The sequence below is a fragment of the Columba livia genome, chromosome Z (genome assembly GCF_036013475.1).
Source record: "Columba livia isolate bColLiv1 breed racing homer chromosome Z, bColLiv1.pat.W.v2, whole genome shotgun sequence".
In the NCBI taxonomy this organism is placed as follows: domain Eukaryota; kingdom Metazoa; phylum Chordata; class Aves; order Columbiformes; family Columbidae; genus Columba; species Columba livia.
In genome coordinates, this window is record NC_088642.1 from 30,498,898 (window position 1) to 30,522,693 (window position 23,796).

At 36.3% G+C, this 23,796-nt stretch overlaps 1 protein-coding gene across 2 annotated transcripts in view; it reads left to right on the forward strand.

Moving 5' to 3' along the window:
• RNF180 (ring finger protein 180) overlaps window positions 1-23,176 on the forward strand; it is an 83,197-nt gene extending 60,021 nt beyond the window's left edge. For both annotated transcript variants that reach the window (XM_065045274.1, XM_065045275.1), the window contains exons 6-7: window positions 928-1,053; window positions 19,856-23,176. In XM_065045274.1, the coding sequence (XP_064901346.1) occupies window positions 928-1,053; window positions 19,856-20,055 (326 nt within the window). In that variant the 3' untranslated portion in view covers window positions 20,056-23,176. The remainder of the gene's footprint in view (window positions 1-927; window positions 1,054-19,855) is intronic.
• The last annotated feature ends 620 nt before the right edge of the window (window positions 23,177-23,796 follow it).

The window sequence follows — 23,796 nt, forward strand, 5'->3', positions numbered from 1 at the left end:
TATTTTTTGTTGAAAAAGTATATGCAATTGCAGTGAACCAGGTAAAGTAATAACACATAGGCTTTTTCAAAGATCCATGAAGGGCCTTTTCTTTCCCTTAAGGTACAGAAGGAATTATGGTAGTGGCTGCTATTATTACTATTTATCTGGAGCCATGGTAGTTTGAAGGGCCAAAATGTGGGGGTTTGGAGTTTTTCCCTGTTAACTACTAGCTTAGCAACTTTGTTAGCTATCAGCAGATCACTTATTTTCTGTGGTAGGAAAATATGGTTATTTTTAATTTGTTTTCCATTGCTGTATTGCTATGGATAGGTTAATTTTGACAGATTTGAGTTGCAGTCAATGTAGATATTTCCCCAAATTTTATACCTAGAAGCTGATGATTTCTTGAGATTCATAAGTTATGACAGCTCTCGCAATTTATCATTAACCATTCTGCAAATGTGTTCTTAATTCCTGTTAATCCACAGCATTTAAAAAAATCTCCAAAAATATTTTCACTCTTCCCCTCTCCTTGCACTGAGTGCTCTCCTTTACTGGGTGATGCTGTTAAACAAAAACAATATGAACTGAGAATTAATGCCGCAATCAGTTTGATAGATATAATTTTCATTCATAGAGGACATCATAGTTTTCTAAGTTAAATAGCCTGAATGTACTGAAGTTTGCTAGAATTTTATGTCATCTTTTCTAAATGCCCTTTTTTTTTTCAGAGGAACAGAATCAAAACAGCATGTTTAAGACTTTTTCTTGCTGTATCTGGAAATGCTTGGGGTTATGTCATTTTAAAACGATGTAAGAGATCTTATAATCAGGAAAAAAAGTACACAGTAGATACGGCATTTTTATTTGATAATATAAATGTGTGCAAATTATTGTTGTGTTTGCAGCATTGATGTGTACATTCTTTTCCATTAATTATTGTAGAATTGAACAACTCAACCAAATCTTTTTTCCCTACGGAATATTTGAAGTTAAAAGAAAACTTTCAAAAATCAAATTCTGCAAAATGGCCTCTACCAAGCTGCAAGAAAGCCTTTAGAGTTTTTGAAGGTAAGTTTTTTAATTTTTCCTTAAACTTCACTCAATCTTGAGTATAATATTTGCAAACAAATCTCTAGCTAATACATGCCTTAGGAAATCAGAGATGGATGATTATTAAAGTAGTGCTGAGTTAAATTCTCTTGGGTCAGTCATACACAGTGCTTTGAATCTAAAGATAAACTGCAAGTTGTGAAAAGCCAATTTGTGTGTGTACTTTTAAATTTATTCTTAAATCTTTACTTCTGTGAACATTATCAGGATAATTGTATGTAGTTTCTTGTTTGGAAAACATTGTGTCTGCATAGTGGAATAAAGAAAATTACTTGAGGAAAAAAGTTACTAGTTCCAAATGTTGTCAATAAAGACCTCTTTAAAAAATTCAGAATCAGTACGTTATGAAAGAAATCTCAGGTCTCATCTACATTTGCTTATATAGTTACTTTCTACAGTGCTGACTCTTGATAGCAGATATATTTTTCCTGTTTGTAAGAACAGTATAGATTGCTTTTTTAAAGTATGTGGAAAAAAATAAAAGAGGACATGCTTTCAATGTCCTTTTTGTGAATCTACCCAGGCCTTTCTGTGGGTGAAATTTGGTGAATTCTGATCATCCACTTATAAAACTGTTACACAAGGTCATTATTTGATACCAAAAACAACAGGAAATGCTCCTAGCTACCAAAAATAAGCAGACTTAAGAAGTCTGAGGACTGTGGATCATCTTTGGTATTACTCAGAGGGGAAGCTGTTGCCAGGAAAAACGAAGAGATGAGTATTTCCTTTCTCTAACAGCAGTCAATGCGGTGTGGATGTTGATGCTGAGCTTAGTGGTTTATTGTAATACATTATGTATGCAACATAGTTCATATATGTTCCATAGTGTCATATGAATTATGTCTTTCATAAATGTGAGGAGCTACCATGCTGCGCTTTGTACAAAACATAAATAATTAAAGGAAGATCTGGAGAGGTAATAGAGCTTCATTATTGTGCTACCTGAAAATTGGGCATGTTGTTCCACAAAGGTGATTCAGAGTGCTGGATTTATGCGTCTCCAAAGGTTAGCCTAAAAGTCCCACACTCAATGGGGACATGATTAAATGTAGTTGATAGGAAACCTGAACGACATAGCTGTATGAAACTTTGTCTTAGCCTTTTTTGGTGCAAGTGTTGCTGCCATGTTTCTGTTTTCTGACTTTTTATTTGAATAAAAGCTATTGCTGGGTTTGTGTCAGTTCAGAACGTGTGTAAATTTTTTTTTCTGGACTGCTTTTTTGGGCTTACATCTAAATTTGTGCTTGGCAGCGTCTAAACTTCCATATTTGATTTTCTTAACTTTGCTTATGTGCCATATCTCAGGAGGCTCCCAGGGACTTTACAGGCATAGAAGACTGAGCGTACTGGCAGCAAAAGGCTTCTGACACCAAAGTAGATTAATTTTGTTTAATTAGTAAGGCAACAGCTTAATAAGATGTTAGAGTTGCAGAAGGCAAAATATAAAGAATGGGAAGAAGAACCAAGTGGGTACATGACTGGACTGAAAAGGGATTTTATTTGAGTGCTTGGATAGCAATGAAAACATGCAGTTTTGAATGTGGGAATAACTGTCTCTGTATAAGAAAACACTGCATTGTCAAAGAAGAAATTCTGTGGCCCTGTTAGAAATGCATTTGCTCTTATGTCTGGTTCATATCCAGTAGGTTCAATGGTCACTGAGAATCTAGCAGCTCTTTTCAACTTTCATATGATTCTAACTTTCCATGTGACAAAACCTCTTCCACAATATTATTTTAATACTCTGGACATAAATATGATAAACTTTGAACAGTAAACCACTCATTAGGGATGCTAGACCTGATAAAATCAGACCTCAGAATTATATTGGGATGCCAGGAGGTAAAGACAGCTGTTGAGAAGCCTAGTTTATATAGAAGATTTCTCACTTTGAACTAATTTAGACTTTCTGAAAATCGCAGGACTACTAGATAAAATCACGTGTCTTTCCTTTTTTCTTACTTTTTTCCTGAGTTGATTGTCATGGTTTAATCCCAGCTGGCAACTAGGACTGCACAGCCCCTCACTAACCTCAGCCCCAAGTAGGATGGGGGAGAGAATCAAAACGGGATTACAAAAATTGTGAGCTTATATAAGAACAGTTTAATAGAACAGCAAATGAAGAGAAAATAATAAAAATAATTAAAAAATAAAAATAGAATATACAAAACAAGTGATGCACAATGCAGTTGCTCACCACCCACAACACCGATAGCCCATTCATTTCCGAGCAGCTGTATTTAGTAGTTTATGTACTGAGCGTGACATCATATGGTAAGGAATACCCCTTTGGTCGGCCTTGCTCAGCTGTCCTGGCTTCACTCCCTCGCAGCTTCTTATGCACCTGGCAGAGCACAGGAAGCTGGAAAGTCCTTGACTACCCAGCAGCAACCATAAGATCAGTGTATTATCAAAATTCTTCTCATACTAAATGCAAAACACACCCGTGTGCCAGCTACTAGGAAGAAAATTATCCCAGCCAAAACCAGGATATGGATGCAGTGAAACCAACACATTTTGTAGTCAATATGCGAGTCTTTCATATGAAAATTTCCACAAGGAATGTAAAATTATCTTCTATGAAAATCCTCAAACATCCATACCTTTTGAGTTTTTATGCAAAAAGTTATGAAACCTCAGCACCATATCACTTTTGTGCTTTCAAGATGATGAAAAGTGATCCAGAGCAGTTTATCTTTATGCAGGACTGTATTTTTTAAAATTAAAATCATTAATAGAATTACCATTAGTTTCATAAACAGCATTTATGGCATTTCTCTGTATAGGGTATGTGCTATTTGTCCAAGGATTAATGATAAAATGGAAATGCTATTCAATAATGAAAGCAAATCTTCTTTTACCATTCAGATTTTTAATATAAGTTAACAAGCTAATTTTAAATAGTCTTCTAAACTGTATTCAGTTTTATATAAGATAAACAAATATATTACAGTAGTTACTCTTTTGAGTATTGGTAACTAAAAAAAATCTTTCACAATAGAAATAACATCTCAAATTATTTCCTTAAATTAATTTAAAAATAAGTAAATAGTGTAGTTTGGATAGGATAGTTAAATAGCAAATATGCTCAACTGGATATTGTTATCATATATTTATAGTTTAGTAACATCATAAATGTAGTCTTTGCATGCCACTAATTGGAGTTGCATTCTATAAACACTGTAAAGTCACAGAAAGCTCACAAACTAAGGGTAAGTCTCTAAAAGTGATTTGATACCAGAAAGGTGAACTAACATAAGTGATAAAGATAATTTAAATTGAAAATACAATAATTTATTTGGCAGTGTCTTTGGTGTAGTTAAATGCAGGAATTTAAAAAGGGAGACTGAAGCAGTTAGTGCTCTAGGCCTAAAAGGGTTATTTCAAAAGCACTTGCGTTAAATCTGAGATAGAAATACGTTGAAGAGACCAGAGATGCAGGATAGTCAAGATAGTGATGGTAATATTGTAAAAGGGTTCTGGCTGTCTGCATCTGGAGAAAGATTGTAGATATGCCTGAAGCACATAGCTGGATGTTCAGAATGAACAAGGGGGATTATGAAACCTCTGAGTTGTAGCCCTTGGTGACTATTTCAAGATGTGATTATTCCTAGGCTAATAGGAAGTTTCCTCCAACTGTTTTTATGCTAATGTTTTTATTTAAAATATTACGATTAAATTGAAAGTAGGAAAGCCTATTAAGAAAGAGTAATTCTTTTTATGTATTTTGGGGGGAGGGGTTTTGATGCTTAATCTAGATAACATTCCCACAGTGCTGCATACAATGAAATCTGTGCTAGTTCTTTACTGATCCCATCTGCTGAGTGACTTAATAAAAAGCTATTGACTTCTGCATCAATCAGGGCTTGCAAGATAACAGTGTTTTCAATGCCTGCTAATATCAGTGGAAATTCCCACCGCCTCTATAGACACATCTGCCATGCCCTTTTATGTAATCAGTCTAGAGAGAAAAGGGTATGCAATTTCCTACCTATCTTAAAACAAAACAAAACACAGGCACACACACAAAAAAACAGCACAACAAAAAACAAACAAACAAACAAAAAAAACCACAGAAATGTCATGAAACCTTTTACATGTTGATACATTTTTGTATCTCTCTGTCTTTAAAATTGGCATACAACACTTTAAAATACATTTTCTTGATTTGAGGTTCTTGTTATAGTGCTTTTAGTTAGGCAATAAAGGAGGCATGTTAACAGCTGTGAAAATTTACAGCTATAGAATTACCTCAACTAGATTTTAAGTTCATACTTCTCTGCTTAAAAAGAAGAAAAAAGATACTGGTTTTCAGGTTTCTGATGTTGTGATCTACTGAGAAGAGAAACAAGATAGGTGTTACTGAAAATAGAAGGTGCAGCATTGATTTTAGCTGTAAAGAGAAATGCTGGAGTATAAGATGTCTCTCAGAATAACCCTTATATTGAGCTGTTTTTCCCAAGTCATACTATTCCATCTTTCCTTATTGCACATTTTTCTTGCAGTTAATTTCCTTACTTCCTCATTTATTTGTTTTAAGTTGTTTATTCCTTTGTCAGACTACTCAAGACTGCAGTTGTGAGACCATGCAATGCTTCATCTCCAGAAGGTTTTCTTTTTTTTAGCCAGGGTTCAACAGACTCTTCAGTATAGCTTGTTGAATCACAAAAAGCTAATTTGCACACATGCATTTCTCACAAGATGCTTTTACAGTCTGAAGTCTTTACAGTAAGTGAATTTTCTGTCTCAGGGAGACACACACATTACTGAAAGTGTTGTCTTTGAGCATCTGTTATGCCTACAGTACACCAAGACGGAAAACGCAGAATCCAGGCACTGCTGGTTGACTGTGTCTTAGGTCAGCTGCACTGGTGGCAACTGTGTCATTTTGCTGATTTGTCGGCACTTGGACCCTAACACTAGCACTCAGTTTTCTTGCCCACAAGTCCTTTTGGTTCAAACAGGTCACTGGTAAGAAACACAAGAATGATTTTGTGATTCCAAGGTCCCATGTGGATCCCACAGAGCAGCTGTGCTTGGGCTGGCCTTCAAGCCTTCTCTTCTACACCTCACCAAGCAGAAATGAATCCGAAAGAAAAACAAAATGAAATGCAGGTGGAAATTTAAGATACAAATGTCAGTGCCACAGAAATGTCTAAAGCTTCAGCCCTGTTAGCACTGCCACTTTCTGTCCCTGTTTTGCAACAGCGTTAGTACAAACCATCATGTAAGTATTGATAGCAGTGTTTATCTTTTAAGCTGTTTTGCAGAGGCTGTTCTTTAGAGACTTCTTCAGACGCACAGTCCCATTGGACAGGGTATTTCATAGCCTTTTCCTGGTACTGAAAACTGCATCCAGAGCTAGCCTGTGTAGGACAGTGGTATACCTCTCAGAAATTATGGCTTCTCAGTCATCTCTGCTGGTTCATCAGAGCATTGAAGGGAATCAGATTCTAGCTAATCTGCATGTGTCATCAGGATTGCTTATTTCCACTTAACTATGATTTTATAAGACTGCTGTACCAGGGATATTGATAGCTATAATTATGCAACCACAAGGATTGTGATAGAATGGCCATGGCAAAAAGGCTTACTGTAGCCTTTCCCCATATATTTCTTGACATGTCCCTGAATGGATGTAAGATTGGCACCTTCAGTTCTGCAGAGGGAACCAAGTGTTCATACTGGCCAATAAGACAAACCAAGAACATTTTAGACCTCTTACACAGCCATGGTCCCACAGCTGTACTGGATGGACCCACATGAATGTGTAGGGGAGTTAGAGGTATAATGCTTGTCATTCAGAAGCTTAAAAATTCCAAGTCTTTTAAGAAAGTTCTTTTCTGAAAATGCTCAAAAAAACATAGCTGAGTTCAGGACAAGAAAGGCCTCTCATCCATCAATAGCTGGTTAAAAGATACCAAAGGATAGAAATAAATGATTCATTTTTGTCACTGGAGGGACATTAGCTTTCTGGTCCTAGATGGCTATGTGGTACAGTTTGTACTATCCAGCATGTCTATTACTGGAAATGGAGGTGATAACATTTGCTTACAGTACTGAAATATTCAGGATAATAAAAATAAAAGCCAAGTGCAAGCAGTGGCAGAAGACTCTTATGATACTGAGTAATCTTCAGCAATATTTACATTGTTTTCCTTTCATTGCGAAAGGAAGTAGTAAACTGGAAGGATACAGAGAACATAAATAAGAATGTCAGTTTTAAATTGCTTCCTGATGAGAAATATGTAAATGGACTAGAATGCTTCAGCCAAAACAAGAGATGGCTGAAGAGGGAGAATTATAGAGGTAATTAAAATCATGAGAGGCATGACAGAATTGAATGGGCTGCTATTATTCAGTGTCTCAGAACAAAAGAACTAGAGGACATTAAATAGAATTATCATTACCCCAGACCATGGGTTCAAATAATAGCAGATTCTTGGAAAAAAAAATGCAGTAAAGTGTATTAAGCTCAAAGAAACTGTATTTGCATGTGAAGATCTTTGATCTGCAAGTCCCTGGGAGCTGAGAGAGAATAAGGGGAAAGCACTGCAATTTCCGTGTTCTTACGTTCTTTCCTCACAATTCACCAATTCCTCATTGTTTGACCTTGTCAGATAAAGAATAATAGGATAGAAGGACCTCTAGTCTACTCTTAGTATGCCTGTTCTTATGAAATATCCTACAATTTTATGACAATTATGTCTTCAGTTACAATTTTAACTTAGGCATCATCAAAGGATTTTATGTATTTATCAAATAAGGTCAGGTATTTATTATTTGCTCTCTGAAGACCAATGAGAACAATACATGATCCTAGTTAAACCATCGTAAGTAAACTTTGCATTACTAGCTTTTCAAAGTGGTAGTCTTTCTTCACATAATCTGTTGAGAGCATAAAATATCTCTTGGTCTTAGTTTTTTGAGTTTGTGTAAGATTCTGCTGAAACTAGTTCAAGTTATGATGGGACTCAGTGGACGAAAGGAAGCAAGGATGCCTTCTGTCTTCATCACTGGCAGGAATTAACGAGTATATTTCTATGCATTTTAGTGGAATGGGGAACTATGCTTGCCAGCTATGCCAAGTAGAATGGCAAAAATATTGTCGCCACTTAGCAATGACCGTTAAAATTGGTTATATTCCTAATTAGCTGTGAACTGATTATGTTTAGCAAAGGTTATGTCAGACATGCTTCCCCAACACACTACCCCAGTCTGGTTGGCAATGAAATACACTGCATGGGAGAGCAGTTTTGTACTCAAGTATCTCCTAAAAAGTCTCAACTCTGCTGGTGTAAACATGTCTTACTTGTAAGTTAAGTTTGCCTGGTGTTCACTCCTTTGATTGGATGCCTCACAAAAATCCCATTTACTATAAGAATAACAAAGAATTTTTGGCTGAGAATGGGTTGTAGAGATATCAGTTGGCTTCATCACTATCAATGAGTTAACAGAGAAGAAGGTAGGATGAGCACATGCTTCGCTTTCTGTTTCATGTGTCTACACCAGTGACACAAATAGATCCACACCATTCCAAAATTTGGACATGAACGCAGTTCAGCTTGGTCTTAGATCACTTACTGTGTAGAAAATTGCTAAGTTTTCTGGAAGAATATGGTACTTGCATAGAGTAATTATAAAAAGTGAGGTGGCATTTTTGGGACAAGGCAGAGTTTTAGAGACCCCTGAAAGTGAAAACAAAAGCTGAAATTTGAGTTTGATGAAGGACAAAAGAGGAAAGAGAATAGCACTCAAGTTGACAGGTGAGAATAATAAGCACAAAAAGGTGATCATATTTTCATTATATCAGAGACAGATTAAGCATACCTTCTCAAAGACACAAGAGATGAACAAGCAGCAGAGTAAAGTGAGGTTATCTCAGAGATAACTTAGCTGAGTAGATAAGCATGGATGTTTGAAATTATGCCAGAAGAAGTCCAAGATAACCATCATTACACTTATAATGATGAATTAAAGGAAGGACTTTTTTAACAATTTGTAAACATATTTTTAAATTGTAAATAGCTTCTTTCTTGATAATATTTTAGGCAACTTTTCTTTGTTAAATTTATTTTTAATTTTCTGTTGAACATGTATGAAGGCTTTGTCAGACAGCTCTTTCCGTAGAACATTGTTCAACTTCCTAAAAAGTGGTTAAATATTGTCGGCATCAGAAGACTTTAAGTTCAGAAAAACTATGCCAGCTTTCTCAAGATACAGTCTTGTGCTTTATATTTTTCATTCTCTGGAGGAATTAGTATTTCTTTTGTTTGCCCAGATGGGAAGTCAGAATTTTTTGGGTTGACTTAAGCTAAAGCTGAATATGAATGTGTTCAAAGACAATGGCATGGCTCCAAGATAGGTCATTTACCAGTTCCTCTGCAGGAATTATGGGAGGCATGTGGCCAAACAGCTAGATTGGCAAATAAACTAAATAATACTTTGTGTACACAGCTCTGTCTTACAGAGGGATGTGGTTAGGCCCTGACACACCTATCTTGTGTATTCCCTCTGACCTGTGCTGTCAGACTGACCATGTCTTAAGGCAAGTAGAGCCAATCCATTAATTTATTTTTAAGAAAGTATTTGCATTACATTAATGCCTTAAGCACTGAAAGACTCATGGACAGCAGTGTATGAAAATACTCTGTAAAGTTTTTGTTAAAGTATCTTTAGTATTACATTAATAGGTTTTTAACAAAATATAGCAATCATGCAAGTCAAGAAATGACAATCAAAAAAGAACTGAGCAATTTGTCAAGTAGCATATACACTAGAGACAAGTATCATTATTCCATCGTTTCTAAAGCTATTTTATACTTATTCAGTCATCATGGTGTATTATATTAAGCCTACCTCTAATTGTCATTAGCTTTTGTCTCTAGATAATTTGTATAGTAGCACTCTGAACAAATAGAGCCTGAAAGAATATAAGTAGTTAGGGAGGAGTTTTATGGACGAGTTCTAGGGAAGAATGAAACTAGAGGGATGTGATGCCATTACAGCAGTAGGATAGAAACAGGTGAAGGCTCTTGTTATGATAATTTAGAAAAGTTGCTGATAGCTGAAATATGGTATTTGATCAGCTGGGAAGATAATAAACATAAAGAAAACATAAACTTGCTACATGATTTTTAGAAATGATCAGTGATAAAAAGTAGAAACAACAGAAGAAGGTGTTGATGATGAAGAGAGTTCAAGACCATGATGACTAAGAGATTTAATGAAGAGATAGTGGAAGACAGATGGAAAATAGATAAAAAATTAATAAGAAAATTCACAGAGTTATAATATTCTGAATACTTCTAAAAAATATTTTTTTCATATAGATTAGTGGTACACACACCACGGAAAATTAAGTACTGAAGGTCGCTGTTTGAGATTCGTTGTCTGCGCTGTTATGGCAAGGAGAGAAACTGACCACAAGTTAAATTCACTGTGTAGATACAGTTTAACTACATGCAAATGAGAACAAAAGTGATTACAAACTCCCATCTTAAGGGCAAATATATGAAAATTACCATAACTATATGCATGACATCAATATACAGCAACAAACTTACCTTTATAATTAAAGGAAGACATTTTATGATCTAGAATGTGTGCAAACTGTTCTTTTGGATCCTTGACATGATTTCACAGGGAGACCATGCAGCTTCATTTCTTACTATCAGTCATCAAAACAATATGGAATGCAGACAGAACAGGTGTGCTGAAGGAGAGGGCAGTCTAACAAATCCAATGTTTCATTTATTCACAGAGCTACTTTGCACCCAGAAAAACAAAGACATGCATTTCAGTTACTGTATGTTAATTTTTTTCATCTTTGTATTATTTTTATTTCGTCACCCTTAATTGAATTTTGAAATAAAGTGGTTTTAGAGTAGGAGAGTAGGTTTTGCTATAAATTATTTTAAAAAGCTTTTATGTTATGTCCTGCCTATTTGGTACTTAGTGTGTTATAGTTTAGGGGAAGAAAGAAAAAGCAAATAAATAGTGTACTTGGTTACTTAAAAAAAAAAAGTGATTGCATACTGCCTATCAAAATTCCTTTCAGGGCTTCCACAGACAAATGACCTTTCCATTGTGCGATTTGAGATCAATTACTCCTGATTTAGCATGCACCCCAACACTTAAACTAGCCAATTAGCTTGTATTTGTGAGTATTGATAATTATAGAATAATCACAGATGTTTGGACAGAGTGTGTTTTCTAAACTCATTCCGCACTCCCACAGTCCTCTTGCTTCTTGATTCATTCACTTCCAGGGAATTAAACAGCCCAAGACAGAAAACACAAGGACTTCTAGCTTTGTTTTGAATTTATGAGAGGAACTGGGCACAGTAGTCATTGAATATTTCTTGTAAAACTGCTAATCAGAATTCATATTTAATAAATTAGCAAAAATGTTAGTTATGCAAAACGCTTAGTGTAAAATGTGTATGCGTGACTTTAGTGTGGTTTTATGGATTTTTTCATTCATTTTTAAAGCTTATTCTCTTTTCCAATAACCTGATTGTTTGGTAAGATATACTAGCTAGCTTTACGGTTTGTGTTTTAATTGGTAAGAGCTGGATTATTAGTCTATAAAATAGCAAGAGATAATTACCTTCAGAAATTTTATGTGGTTATTTACTTAATATTCAGAATATCGTTGTTAATTTGTGGCAAATACACTATATTTAAGTCTTGGAATTCAAATTAATGGAAGGAACATGTAGAAAACTTGAACTATAAATAAACCTTACTGAAATCCAGTTAGCTGTTTTTGAATGGAAAAAGTATAATCTTCATTTCCTATCCAGAGTAAAACTGTCAGATCTCTTTGTTAAGTGTAAATATTTGTAATTTTGATTGAATGAAATTTGAGGGGAAAAAAAGTGAGAAGTTGCCTCCTCTCTGTCCTGAAGGCCTGAGGGGTGTTAATTGCTGTGATTAACAGTTGGTTACATACCTCTGTAGAAAAAGTCAGAGAACAGCTACAGAAAAAAAGGAATAGAATATGTATTGTTTGGGGTTTTTTTCTTCTTTTAATTGCTAAGTGATTTAGGGTTCATTTGTGTATATTCTCTTACCAGAACCATGTAGGATTTATAAAGTTTTAAGATAGTAGACATGATACTTAGATAAAGTCCCGATAGTTATGTTAATATGGATGAGCAAAAATAATTATCTGGCTGGTCGTCAATTCTGTAGGACTGCAGTTTTTATAAGCTTTTTGTTTCTACAGATGAAATGTATGTCAGTTATTGACATTACCACATTTGGGAATTTCTGCATAGACAAAACAAGAACGTGATGTTCTTGTATGTCAAATGACATACAAGTCACAAAACAAAAAGCTGTAACAGTGGAGAGCAGTGGTTTCTAACAACTCTGCCTTATACAATGGAATTCCCCTTATGCAATCAAATCTTATGTCCCATATAAAGGGTTCAGAAAACATTTTTTTCACATTTTCACACTAATCAGTTGCTTTTCTAGACTCTTTGCAAACAATGTTCTTTGACATTTTGAAAAGCAGTTGTCGTTTATTCCGCACTAAATTGCCGGTATACTGTTGATTTGCTCATGTACAGGACTCTGCATTGCGTGCACACTGAGTTCAATAAATCACATTTTATGAATGTGCAAATAACTGCTTACACACAATTTATGCCTCTTAGAGTGTCACAGATTTTAACATATAAACCAAAAGCCCTGCAAAAAGCCTCAACTAGTAAGACAGACATCACAGTGAATACAAAAATATTTTCAGACAGGATTATGTTCAGCTTAAGTACATTTTCCATGCAGGTTTTCTAAAGCCCAACTGCTAGCAGAAAGTAGGACTTGGATTTTGGGGATGGAAAAGGAATGGAGACATGTTTGGGCCATCATGTAAGTTTAGTCACACATGGATATAAGGTGTTGACAGCCAGTGGGAACCCATGCGTGAAATCAGAGGAGCAAGAGCAGAGACATATTCAAAGAAAGCAGAGACAAAGTGAGAGGAAGGTAGGAGCAGGATACTGAGAGAGCTTTGGGAAGGTGATTGGACTTTGCAGTGAGAAAGACCTTGAAAGGTGATGGTAGAAGTTTTAGCATGGGAAAGCTGGAGGCTCTGATGTGCATCCTGGGGCAAGAGGAGTTTGGAATTTGAGGGCTCTCTCTAAAAGAAAAATGAGACTTTGACTTCTGAGGCAATAGGTGTGTGGAGCTGAAATATTTGAGGCAGGAGCATAGGAAGCTTCAAGCTTTTCATGCCAGAAGAGGAGAAAAAATAAAACTCTGGATCTGAGAAGGATGGTGATTGGATTGAGTAGCCATGGTTTGGAGAAGGAACTAGATGCTTTGAGGACTTGAATTTGGTGGAGGGATTGAGACTGAGTTAGAGCTTGGGACACGTTTGCAGGCATTCGTGCAGGATAAGTGCCATCGTTTCATGAACCTCTCTAGCAATATATGCCTTTTTCTTTGTTGGAAATACAGAACTCATAGCGCATTATCACTGGTAAATCTTGCAACTTAGCTATTATATTAGTGTAACCAGAATATGATGCCATATGATGTGCAAATGGGAGAAGGCTGGTGTTTATGCAGGAAGCTCAGGATATCTCATTTATAAAAGCAGTATAAAGTCATTGCATCCTTGAAAAAAGTACAGAATGCTGGTAAATTTTGTCCAATTTCTCCAAGCTGTCATCAGGTCTGAAGAGAACAACAAATTGGAGGACAGGCTGACAGGCTCAGTGGCAGGGCCATAAACAGAGGGCCATAAACAGGCTGGAGAAATGGGCTGAAAGGAACCTTGTGAAATTCAACAAGGACAAATGCCAAGTCCTGCACTTGGGAAGGAAGAGCACCTGGCAATGAGCCCAGTTGGGCACTGAGAGCCTGGGAGCAGCTCTCTGGAAAGCGCCTGGGTGTGCTGATGGAGAGCAAGCTGTGCATGGGCTGGCAGCATGCCCTGGCAGCAAGGCAAGCCAACAGCGTCCTGGGCTGTATGAACAGGAGCAGGATGTATGAACAGCAGTAGGTGAGGGAAGCTTTTATCCCCTGCTACTCCGCAGACCACATTTAAAATACTACGATTTTGCGCCCATCCCCACCAATATAGCAAAGAGGGGAGTAAATTGGGGCAGGTTTAGTGGAGGGACATCAGGATGCTCAGGGGCCTGGGACACCTGACCTGTGAGGAGATGCTGAGGGAACTGGCTTGTTCAGTGTGGAGATGGGTTGGCTTTCGGGAGGATCTCCAGGTGACCTTACCATGCCTACAGGGAGACTACCAAGAGGACAGATTAGCTGTTCACAGTGGTGCATGGCAGGAGGATGAGTAATAATGGATATGAGAGGTTCAAACTGCAAATAAGAAAAACTCTGTCACTGTGAGGACAGTCAAATGGTGGAGCAGTTGCCCACAGAGGCTATGCAATCTCCATAATAATATTCACTATGATGGGCTGTGAATTAGCTGTTGCCACTTAAGAAAAGAGAGCTTGGTAATACTGTGATTTGTTTTCTGAAAACATTCAATGTACAGCCATAGTCAAAAGATATGCAGGAACTAATAGAGTCATAACACAATGGAAAACATTATGTCATTATCTAGATTTGTGGTGATACCACATCTCCAGTTTTGTATATAATTTTAGATTACATCATCTCAAGGAAGGATGAAGCAGGGTGAAGCATAATGCAGAAAGGTCAAGTTATGGAAGCTTTTCCAGACAAAGAAAATTTGCAACTTTTTCTTTTGGAAAGGATATTACAGAAAACAGATACAAGAGTCTGTAAAATTATGAGTGGCATAAAGATGTTTTAGGAAAGATTGTCCGTTGTCTCTCAGAAGCATTATTACATTCACAATTATATCAGCCATAATAGATAGTGCAAAACAATTGACACTGAGGGCCAGATATCCACATTTGCATTTTAGAGAACAGTGGCAACTTACTTCCAATCCCAAGAGCTGGATGCCCATTAGTGGTCAGAGCATATTACTGGAACACATCAGAGTTCTTGGAGCTCATGTCTGGTTTAGTTTCACCTGAAAGGAAATAAATTTATTTGCTCTAAGACTATTCGACCAAGGGACACAAAGTGCAGTAAGTAGGGGCGATATGAGATCTGGTTCAAAAGTATGCAGGGACACATATAGTGAAAGAAAGTCCTATCAATGGCATTTTAACACATTGTTCTGAGCACAGTTTCCAAAGCACTGGCATCCTAAGGTGCTGGTTGCTGCAAGAGCACATATGGGAAGGTGTCAGTCTGTACTTGCCTTTTTTCCTAACTGCTGCACCTCATAATCAGAAAGAGGAGACTGAATCAAAGTGATCTTGATACATCTGGTTGAGAATAAATGTTCTTAGGTTATTTATTTTTACATGAACACTTACAATGTAAGTGTTTGTTATAGCTTGCATCTTATCCATTTGGGCACATTTTTAGAGTACAATTTGCCATCTCATATCTTATGTCCTTTAGTCATAGCAAAATGAGGTCAGTCAGTTTACAAAATTGGGAGAACATTTTAAATAGTTTGTAGTCTTATTTGAGTATTTCTAGTACCTCAAAAAGACGTTGCAACAACTTTGGCAGGGACACATGCAAGAGATGTGCCTATTGATGCTGTGGTGAAAATCCTTTCTGATTTGCATGCTTTGGTGAGTACAAAAGTGTGAATTGCACAGAACATTGTTTTTGTTATCTAGTAGCAGGTTTCCACTAACAGTCTGCCAGACTCTGCTGGCACTGTCTATGCATATTCATGTGATTTGAGAGGAAATTCTTGTTCAGAGTATAGCAATACAGGCATGCACCAAAAAGTTAGGTAAAATTTGTGTTTTAACAAATACACGCCTGTGTGGAAATTATTTAGGGACTATACTCATCAAATAAGATACAGTTTATTTTTTAAAAAGGAGCGAATACAGTAGAAGTTATTTGAAGCTCCCTCAGTTCTTCTGCTTCATAATTCAAATCCCTACTCCATGTTGCTGTACAGTTTCTGAGAAACTCTACAGCTCTCAGTTTCTATCTTCAGGGGGCTAAAACCAGACACAGAGACATGGCTTATTTCCACTCTAGCTGTAGAGACAGAGATCTGAAGCTATTTTTCATGTCAGAATTTGTTGAAGACAGTAGTTATAGTATAGATCACAGAGCCCGCAGTAACCTTTGTGCATGATGTTAAGGAAGCTTCTTTTCTCTGTGATTCCCAAAGCAGAGACTCAAGATGAATTACAGAAAGTATTATTAAATAAATAATTTATTTGCAAGGCACAGCATAGAGAGCAGCTCAAGCTGGGTGCCTCCAGAAGGGGGATCCTGAGCAAAAAAAAACCCTGGGAAATTATACCCTTACAATCTAAGCTCCCAATCATCTGCATCAGTTTGGGCCAAATGCAAAATTAGAGCCTGGGGTCTCCTGTTCTTCACTGGGTCCCTTCATTTTTGTAAGGTGGCCTATTTCTTATCTTTGTGGGTAGTTTTTTGTCTTTGACAAACCCAACTCAATGTCAGTCAATTCTGTCCTTCAGTTGCTAATTTGCACCTGCAGCTGAGGAGAAAAATAAGAAAATAAGAAAAATAAGTCCTTGGCAATAACCTAAACATTCTTCTGTTTCTCGTCTTCTTTTAGACGGACCATTCCATTCCTTCACCTGTTTCTAGGGATGTAGCTCCTTCTGACAATCAAAAGCTCCATTATTTTCTTCCGTGAACAAGTTCTGGGCTCTCTTTTTGCTTAACGAGGCAGAAAGTTCAGAAGTTCACAGCTGGTGGCTTAGGCAAACTTAGTTACTTATGCTAAGTGAGTTCTATATAAGAAGTTTCTAAACAAGTTCTATTAAGAAGCAGTATACCAAATAATTCAATAAGCTAAGGCAGGCTGTTCCCCAACCATGATTATACAGGGTTTCTAAATCTGATCATTGGTTTCAGTACTGTACCCAAGTTTATTTCGTAATACACTAAAGGGAAAAGAAACAGTTCTTCTTTGTTAACATCTGTTAAGTCCTAGAGCTCCATTTACAAAATAGTTGTACTATTGACATTTTCAACTGAAGCTTAATCAATTTATGGATGGTAAAAAAGAGACTATTTCAGCAATAGAATTGAAATCTATTCCATATAACTGGCTGTCAACTTTCAATAGCTTTACTCATGCTCAGGGAAGCCACGGGGATTACACATGGTGTATAGGGCTACCAAGTCAAAACTGATGTAACTACGTGTTTGCATGGTTCCCTGCTTACCATTATTGATCCAAAACCATCTTTTAGCATTTTGTTTTGTATTTAAGTATAGAAATAAACAAAAATAAAACACGAGTTACAGTCTTGACTAAGACCCTCCAGAGAGGATAATGCACACTAAAATAAATGTGTTTAAAGGCAAAGTGAATGATATAGCATTAGTGATAAAATCTAATGGCATCTGCAAATTAAATTTAAAAAGTAGAACATAACATAAATCTATTTGACAATAATGTTTAAAAATAGTTAGAAAATAAATTAAGAAAAATGCAGGTTTAAAATTGAGGTAAGTTTTTAAATTAGCATTTTGGCAGAAAGGTATTTAAAGAAGACTAAAATTTTTTAGAATTTTTTTACCAAATTACTAATGTTATTTTTCATTAATTAAAAATACTGTTAAATTAACCTGATTTTAACATAATCTAAAGCATAACATAAAAAACAAGGAGGTCTGTATTCTACTTTAAAGAGATCTTTGGCACCTTTAAGCAGATTTTTTAAGCAGGTTTTATGCACTTGCATAAAATGTGTGGTATTGTAATCTAAGACACTTTAAAAGTAAATCCTTGGACTTTTTTACTTTTTTTTTTTTCTTTTTTTTTTTTTTTCTAGAGCCAGTATAGCGTAATTAGCTGTGGGACAAATCCTAGCCCAGCTGGTGTCACTGAAAACCATCATAAAACATCATCACTAGCATGAAGATTTCACATATAATCTCCAAAATAAGATAAATAATTTTAGAGATATTCTCATGCATGCAGATCTAGAAAGCTAGTACCTGTATGTGACAAACTAATCCAGATTGCATTAAAGTAAACCATAAAATGAAATGCAGTGATATCATGATGTCTAACCAAGAGTGATTCTCCAAAGAAAGAATTTCTGTATCTCAGTAATAATAAAGCAGTCATTAAATGAACAGGACGATGGGTTTACCTATATATATTTTGGAGTCAGAAGGTCTCTGATGAACTATCTTAAAAAGGATATCAAAGAAATAAAATATTTTTCTTTGGAAGGCATGAAAACAATTGTGCTGTAAAAGTTCTGGGCAAAATATTAATTCAGAAAATAAATTACAAAGAAACAGTCAATATCCACCACTGAAAAGGAAAAATGTTGAAATTCTAGCAAAGTTCTGTGTTAGGACCCTTTGAAAAAATATATTTCTCAATTATCTTGAATAAGGTCTGAGAATGTTAAAATGAAAATTACTGGTGTGTGAAAACCAATTATACACAATTGTTTACACTAGTCAAAAACAGAAGACTGATGAACTTCAGGAAGGTTTAATTAAGCTGGACAAGAAGCAGCACAGTAGTAGATTAAAACTGAGAAATGCACGCTGAGGCACACTGGTGTGCAGTGGTGCACACTGAAGGGGACACTTCATACCCACCTTGAGATTCCAAAAGACGTGATGTCAGTGCAGAGGATAAGAGCCTGGGTAGCTCAGCAAAGACCTGTTTTCCAAAAATCAAAGAATGTGTCGTAAAGGTTGAGATTTACCTGAAAACTGAATGAAAATCCAGACTACTACAACTGCATTTCTTCCTTGTCCTTCATCAGAATGGGACAGATCTTCTGTGTTTGCAGTGCAGCTCCCACACTTTTCCCTGTGCCACAACCTGTTGTCTATCACAGTTGCACAGACACGTCTCTAACCTCTCATCTTGACATTTGCAAGAACTATGCTCCTATGGTGCTTCTCTTACTACACAGAGGAGTCGGGGGAGGGATGAAGAGGAAGGACCTTCTGGCAGGACCCCACACTCAGGCCATTCTTGGGGTCATAGGATCTTTACTTCTACTTGAAACTTCCACTTGAAAGGCTGTGTTTGCATCTGTCTATATATTTTTAAGGTAGGATCAGCATACAAACAGTAATATTAAAACTGAAATTTAACCTGGTGTGTTTCACATGGAGACATAGTATTAAAGCAAGGAGAATTTATTTAGAAGAGTGTTTTGAAAATAAAAATTCAGATACTGGAAACAGGAATTAAAATGCATTTGTGCTGTTGAAATATGTGTGTACACGTACAAATGTGTCTTGATTACTGAAGAATTCAGATGAGTAGATTTAGGGAATCCAGAGATTAATAGATCAATAGATTAATCTATTACAGTATATGTACCCTTTCACTTCTAGATCACTGAAGCAAATTCAGTGGAAGAAGGCACCCAAGGAGAGGTCTGGGTAACATAAGCAGATAGCATTATTTTACTGTAATAGAGAGTGCCAAATCCAAACAGTCAAATGTTTCCATGACATGGAATGCTTCCAGACATGGAAGACAGAGTCACTTTTTAAATCTTTCAAAACAAAATCCACAGAGAGCTTCTTGTCCAACAAAGTGAGGAAACCTAGCAGTGAGGTGTGAGATTTCCTGCTTCCGTTTGTTAGGTAAATAACTGGGACAGGAGTGTTAACTTTTCTCTTTTTTTTTTTTTAACTCATTCTTGCTGCTTTTATAAAGTTTTTTATCTCCTAGTGCCTTTTTCAACAGGTTTTCAAAGACGCTCAGATACTGTAACGAGGAGGCATTTCCCACATGCTGCTCACAGGATGGACTACATGGACTTCGAGGACGATAGCCGTGGATGGCGGTTTGATATGGACATGGTGATAATCTACATTTATTCAGTCAACTGGGTAATAGGATTTATTGTGTTCTGTTTTCTTTGTTATTTCTTTTTCCCTTTTTAGTCTGTAATAGTCACACTTAAAGAAGAGCGCAGTCATGTGAACCACAATGTGTACAGAAAAAGCTTGAAGAAGGCAAAATGTTTGCTTGATGTTGCGTTTTTATCACAGTTGTTATAGACTGCATCAAGGATGCTGTGAGGCTATTTGACACTTCTGCTATACGTGACAAAGTACTCGAGTTTGGTTCCAAATATAATGTGAAATCCAGATCATACTTCATTCAGTGGAAGTTGTGCCTTGATTTTGGTGGGAATAGGATTTACACCTAATGTATAACATATTACTCAGCTGAAATATGCAGTACTACTTGTTCTTAGGGGAGTTCTGTGTACTACAGCAAAACATGATCCATTGAGTCTTTCTGGGGTTCAGTTTTTAAGTTGACACACATTGTTCACTTACTGCTGCTTCGGTTTCTCATACATAAAACCAATAAAGCTGCTTTTGGGAACACGAGATTGTAAGCACTGCAGTGCTGCACCATGCATTATATAGGCATTCATCAGACCTGTTTCAATGGTGTAATCCAAATTCTGGAAAATTTTGACCACTGATAGACCTGTCAGCATTCTACTGTAGGGATGTGCTATATTCAGTGCCTAAAATTTTGAGCCTAAAAAAAAAAAAAAAAAACAAAAAAAAAACTACCAAACAAAAAAGAAACAATACTGCATGCTGTGCTGACAGTTCATCTTTTCAGCAAATGGCAGTCAGAAGGAAATGAACTAACAACCCCAAGTTCTGCACATTAAAGGGACTGTTTTTCTGCATATTCCCAGAGTAGTGCTGTGCCGTTTTTTACCCATCCAGATGAGTGTGTTTGGACCCCACAAGACAGCTAATGGAGGGCAAGCATCAGGCCTGCTGGCTATGGTGCCGTGGGACGCTAACCTCAGTAAATACTGGAGAAAAAAGCATTCTCCAGTTTGAGGAATCAGTATCATTATTAAATTGCTGTAACAATTTGGGGATACTCTTTTAAGTGTGGGCTCACCAGGACTATGTGTTTCTAGGGAGGTCACAAAAGAGGGGACAGTATTTATTTGCACCTTTCATGTGAAACAATTCTAAAGCACTTTATTGTTTTTCTATATATCGATTGCTGAGTTACAGTATCAAACTGCAGCCAGTTCAGCAATCATTCCATACTTGCTGCTTTACACAGTATTTTCAAATGAAAGTGAAAGAGTATCTATTAAATAATGAAAAGGATGTTATTAATAGAAATTTTTACGGGAATCGGGTGCTGAAGAATGGTACAAGGTAGTTCAGGGGCTTACTTTTCAGGAATGTATAAAGACATTTTTATGTCTAAGGGCATGACCCTGCAAAGTACACTGTGGTTTCATCTGGAAAAACATGTGAGTATATTTATGTAATTTATGTAGTCCCTCTGGTATCAGGATTTGTGTGGGGGACCCATGTTTTTTCAGTAGGTGGTGTACTCCCCTGTTCTATCAGAGGACAAGGAGAAATGTGTTGTGGAAGGTGCCATCTGCCAAATGTGATGGAATGGAATGAAATGAATGCAGGGGTTTATTAAGCATGTGCTTATGCCTCTTTGCTGGAGCAGGGCCATCATGGTCAGCCTCATAGTCTCTAAAATGATCAAGGCTAGAAACTTTCTACTTAATCTGAAAAGCAGCAGTAGATCAGCTACTGATACTTAGTTTTCTTACAGGCTGCATAAAATAATCTCTTTGAGAATATATGTGTGGAATTAAAAATTACAAGTCTAACTACACTGATTGGGCTAAATAACTTTTACCATCTATTTTTAATATATGCAAATTTAAGGAGATATATTATTTGAAATTCACCATCACCACGTAGCTATGTTTGTGACAGAAATGCATTCTCTGTTACTACAGTATGTCTAATTACTTTGTGTCTGTGTAAAGGTGACTAGCCCTGTTACTGGTGGCATTAGGTATAATGTTTTGAAAGCTTTAAAGTTGTAGTAAAGCACTTAGTGAATTTCCCATTTTATATTTATACGAACAAGCCTTTTAAAAGCTAGGTGTTTTAGATCATAGGCTCATGTTTTGCTGCATGCAGCTGTGTAGGTCTGTATGCTCAAATATTAATAATTTTAAACATTTTTCTCATCTCTGCCAGGACTGGGATGCTAACTGCAATTTTTGTTTGTCTCTCTAATCTTGTGAATTTACTGCTCGTATCTCAGCAAAGAGAGAGACTGTTTCACCTGTTAAGCCAAAATTGCTTTTACCTTTTAATCTCAAAAAATACTAAAATAAAAAGATGTCATGAAAAATTACTTTAATTTAGCTGACATAGTCTGAAATTCCAGTAATAATGTAATTTAAAATTATTTAACCAGGATATCTGATAAAGCTATATCCTTAAGGAAATATTCCAAAGTATATTGAGACATAAGAAACATAATATAGTTATTAAATAATTGGATGAGAAACAATTACTTATATAATTTTTAATAGCGTGTTATCACGATTTTATTCTGAAAAAGGCAACAAAGAAGAGTGAAAATTCCAATGTAATACTGGCCCCTTTTGTACATTTACAGCAAGAATTGCTGGCTGAGGGTGGCTACATTTTCCTAGATTTAGAAGGAGTGATAATTTTGCATGGTATTTCTAACTGTGTAGCTCAGCCTTTCTTCAAAGCCTAAATAATAAATGGTTTCTTGGGCTATACTGTTTTACTTTATATTGTTTGTTATTAATTCCAGGGGATAATACATTTTAAATGTTTACAAATGTACATAATGAAGACTAATGCAAGTCGGAGAGACATCCATCATAGGAAAACACCTAAAAGGCATAGAATGGATGTACTGTTTTGTGTCCTTTATTGCTTTTTTGGGAAACATACTTTTGTAAAAATACAATAACAATTTGAAGGCTCAAACCTGGTTTTCCTTGAATTTTGCCTGTAAAATGCTGTTGATATCTGTGGGAGCAAGAGTAGGTCCTTTGAAAGGAATTTTCTGGTTATATTAATCCTGCTCCGCAAGCTTCTCTTTCTTACTTACAACAGTATTAAAATATTTGCAATAAAATTTGAGTCATTTGTAATATTTTGCATTAATTTCACTAGATTTTGCTTGGTGGAATTAAACCTTAATATTTTTTTCAATCAATATTGTGTTTGTTATTCTGTCTATTCTGTTTCTGATTGGGGTGCAGCTAGGGTTAGTTGGATTTTTTACTATTGTGATTAACTCTTTTCATACAACCGGCCTTTTATTTGTTTTGGTACTTTCTGGGAAATGGGCAGCTTTTTGTCAGAAATCATCTTGGAGCAAGGTGTGGATCTTAACACATTCTGATAATGAAGAATACTCAGTGCTGGCGCTGTTAGTCCAGACCAATTAACTGTTGAAGGCAGCAGAAATCCAGGTCACGACTAAGTTTGTCTCTCCACAGGCAAAGGGACTTTGTGCACACTCAGAAGTGTATGAGTTTCTTGCCTTGCCCTGGTTTGTAGCTCTCGTACCTACCAAAGGTCCAGTCATCTTTCTTCCCTCACATAATTAAAAAAACATTCCCAAGCAGCAGCTGCACAGGGAGTAGATGCTGTGAAGCACACCAGGTTCTTTCACAGCTGTGTATCTGCACACAGAAGCTGAGATCTAAGTTAAGCCTTTGCCAGTACACTACATTCACACCTGAAATATTTATTGTATGTCCACAACAGCATTACCACAGTTACTGATATTGAGATGGATGAGCCAGTTTAAGTGAAATCAAGTTAATTTTC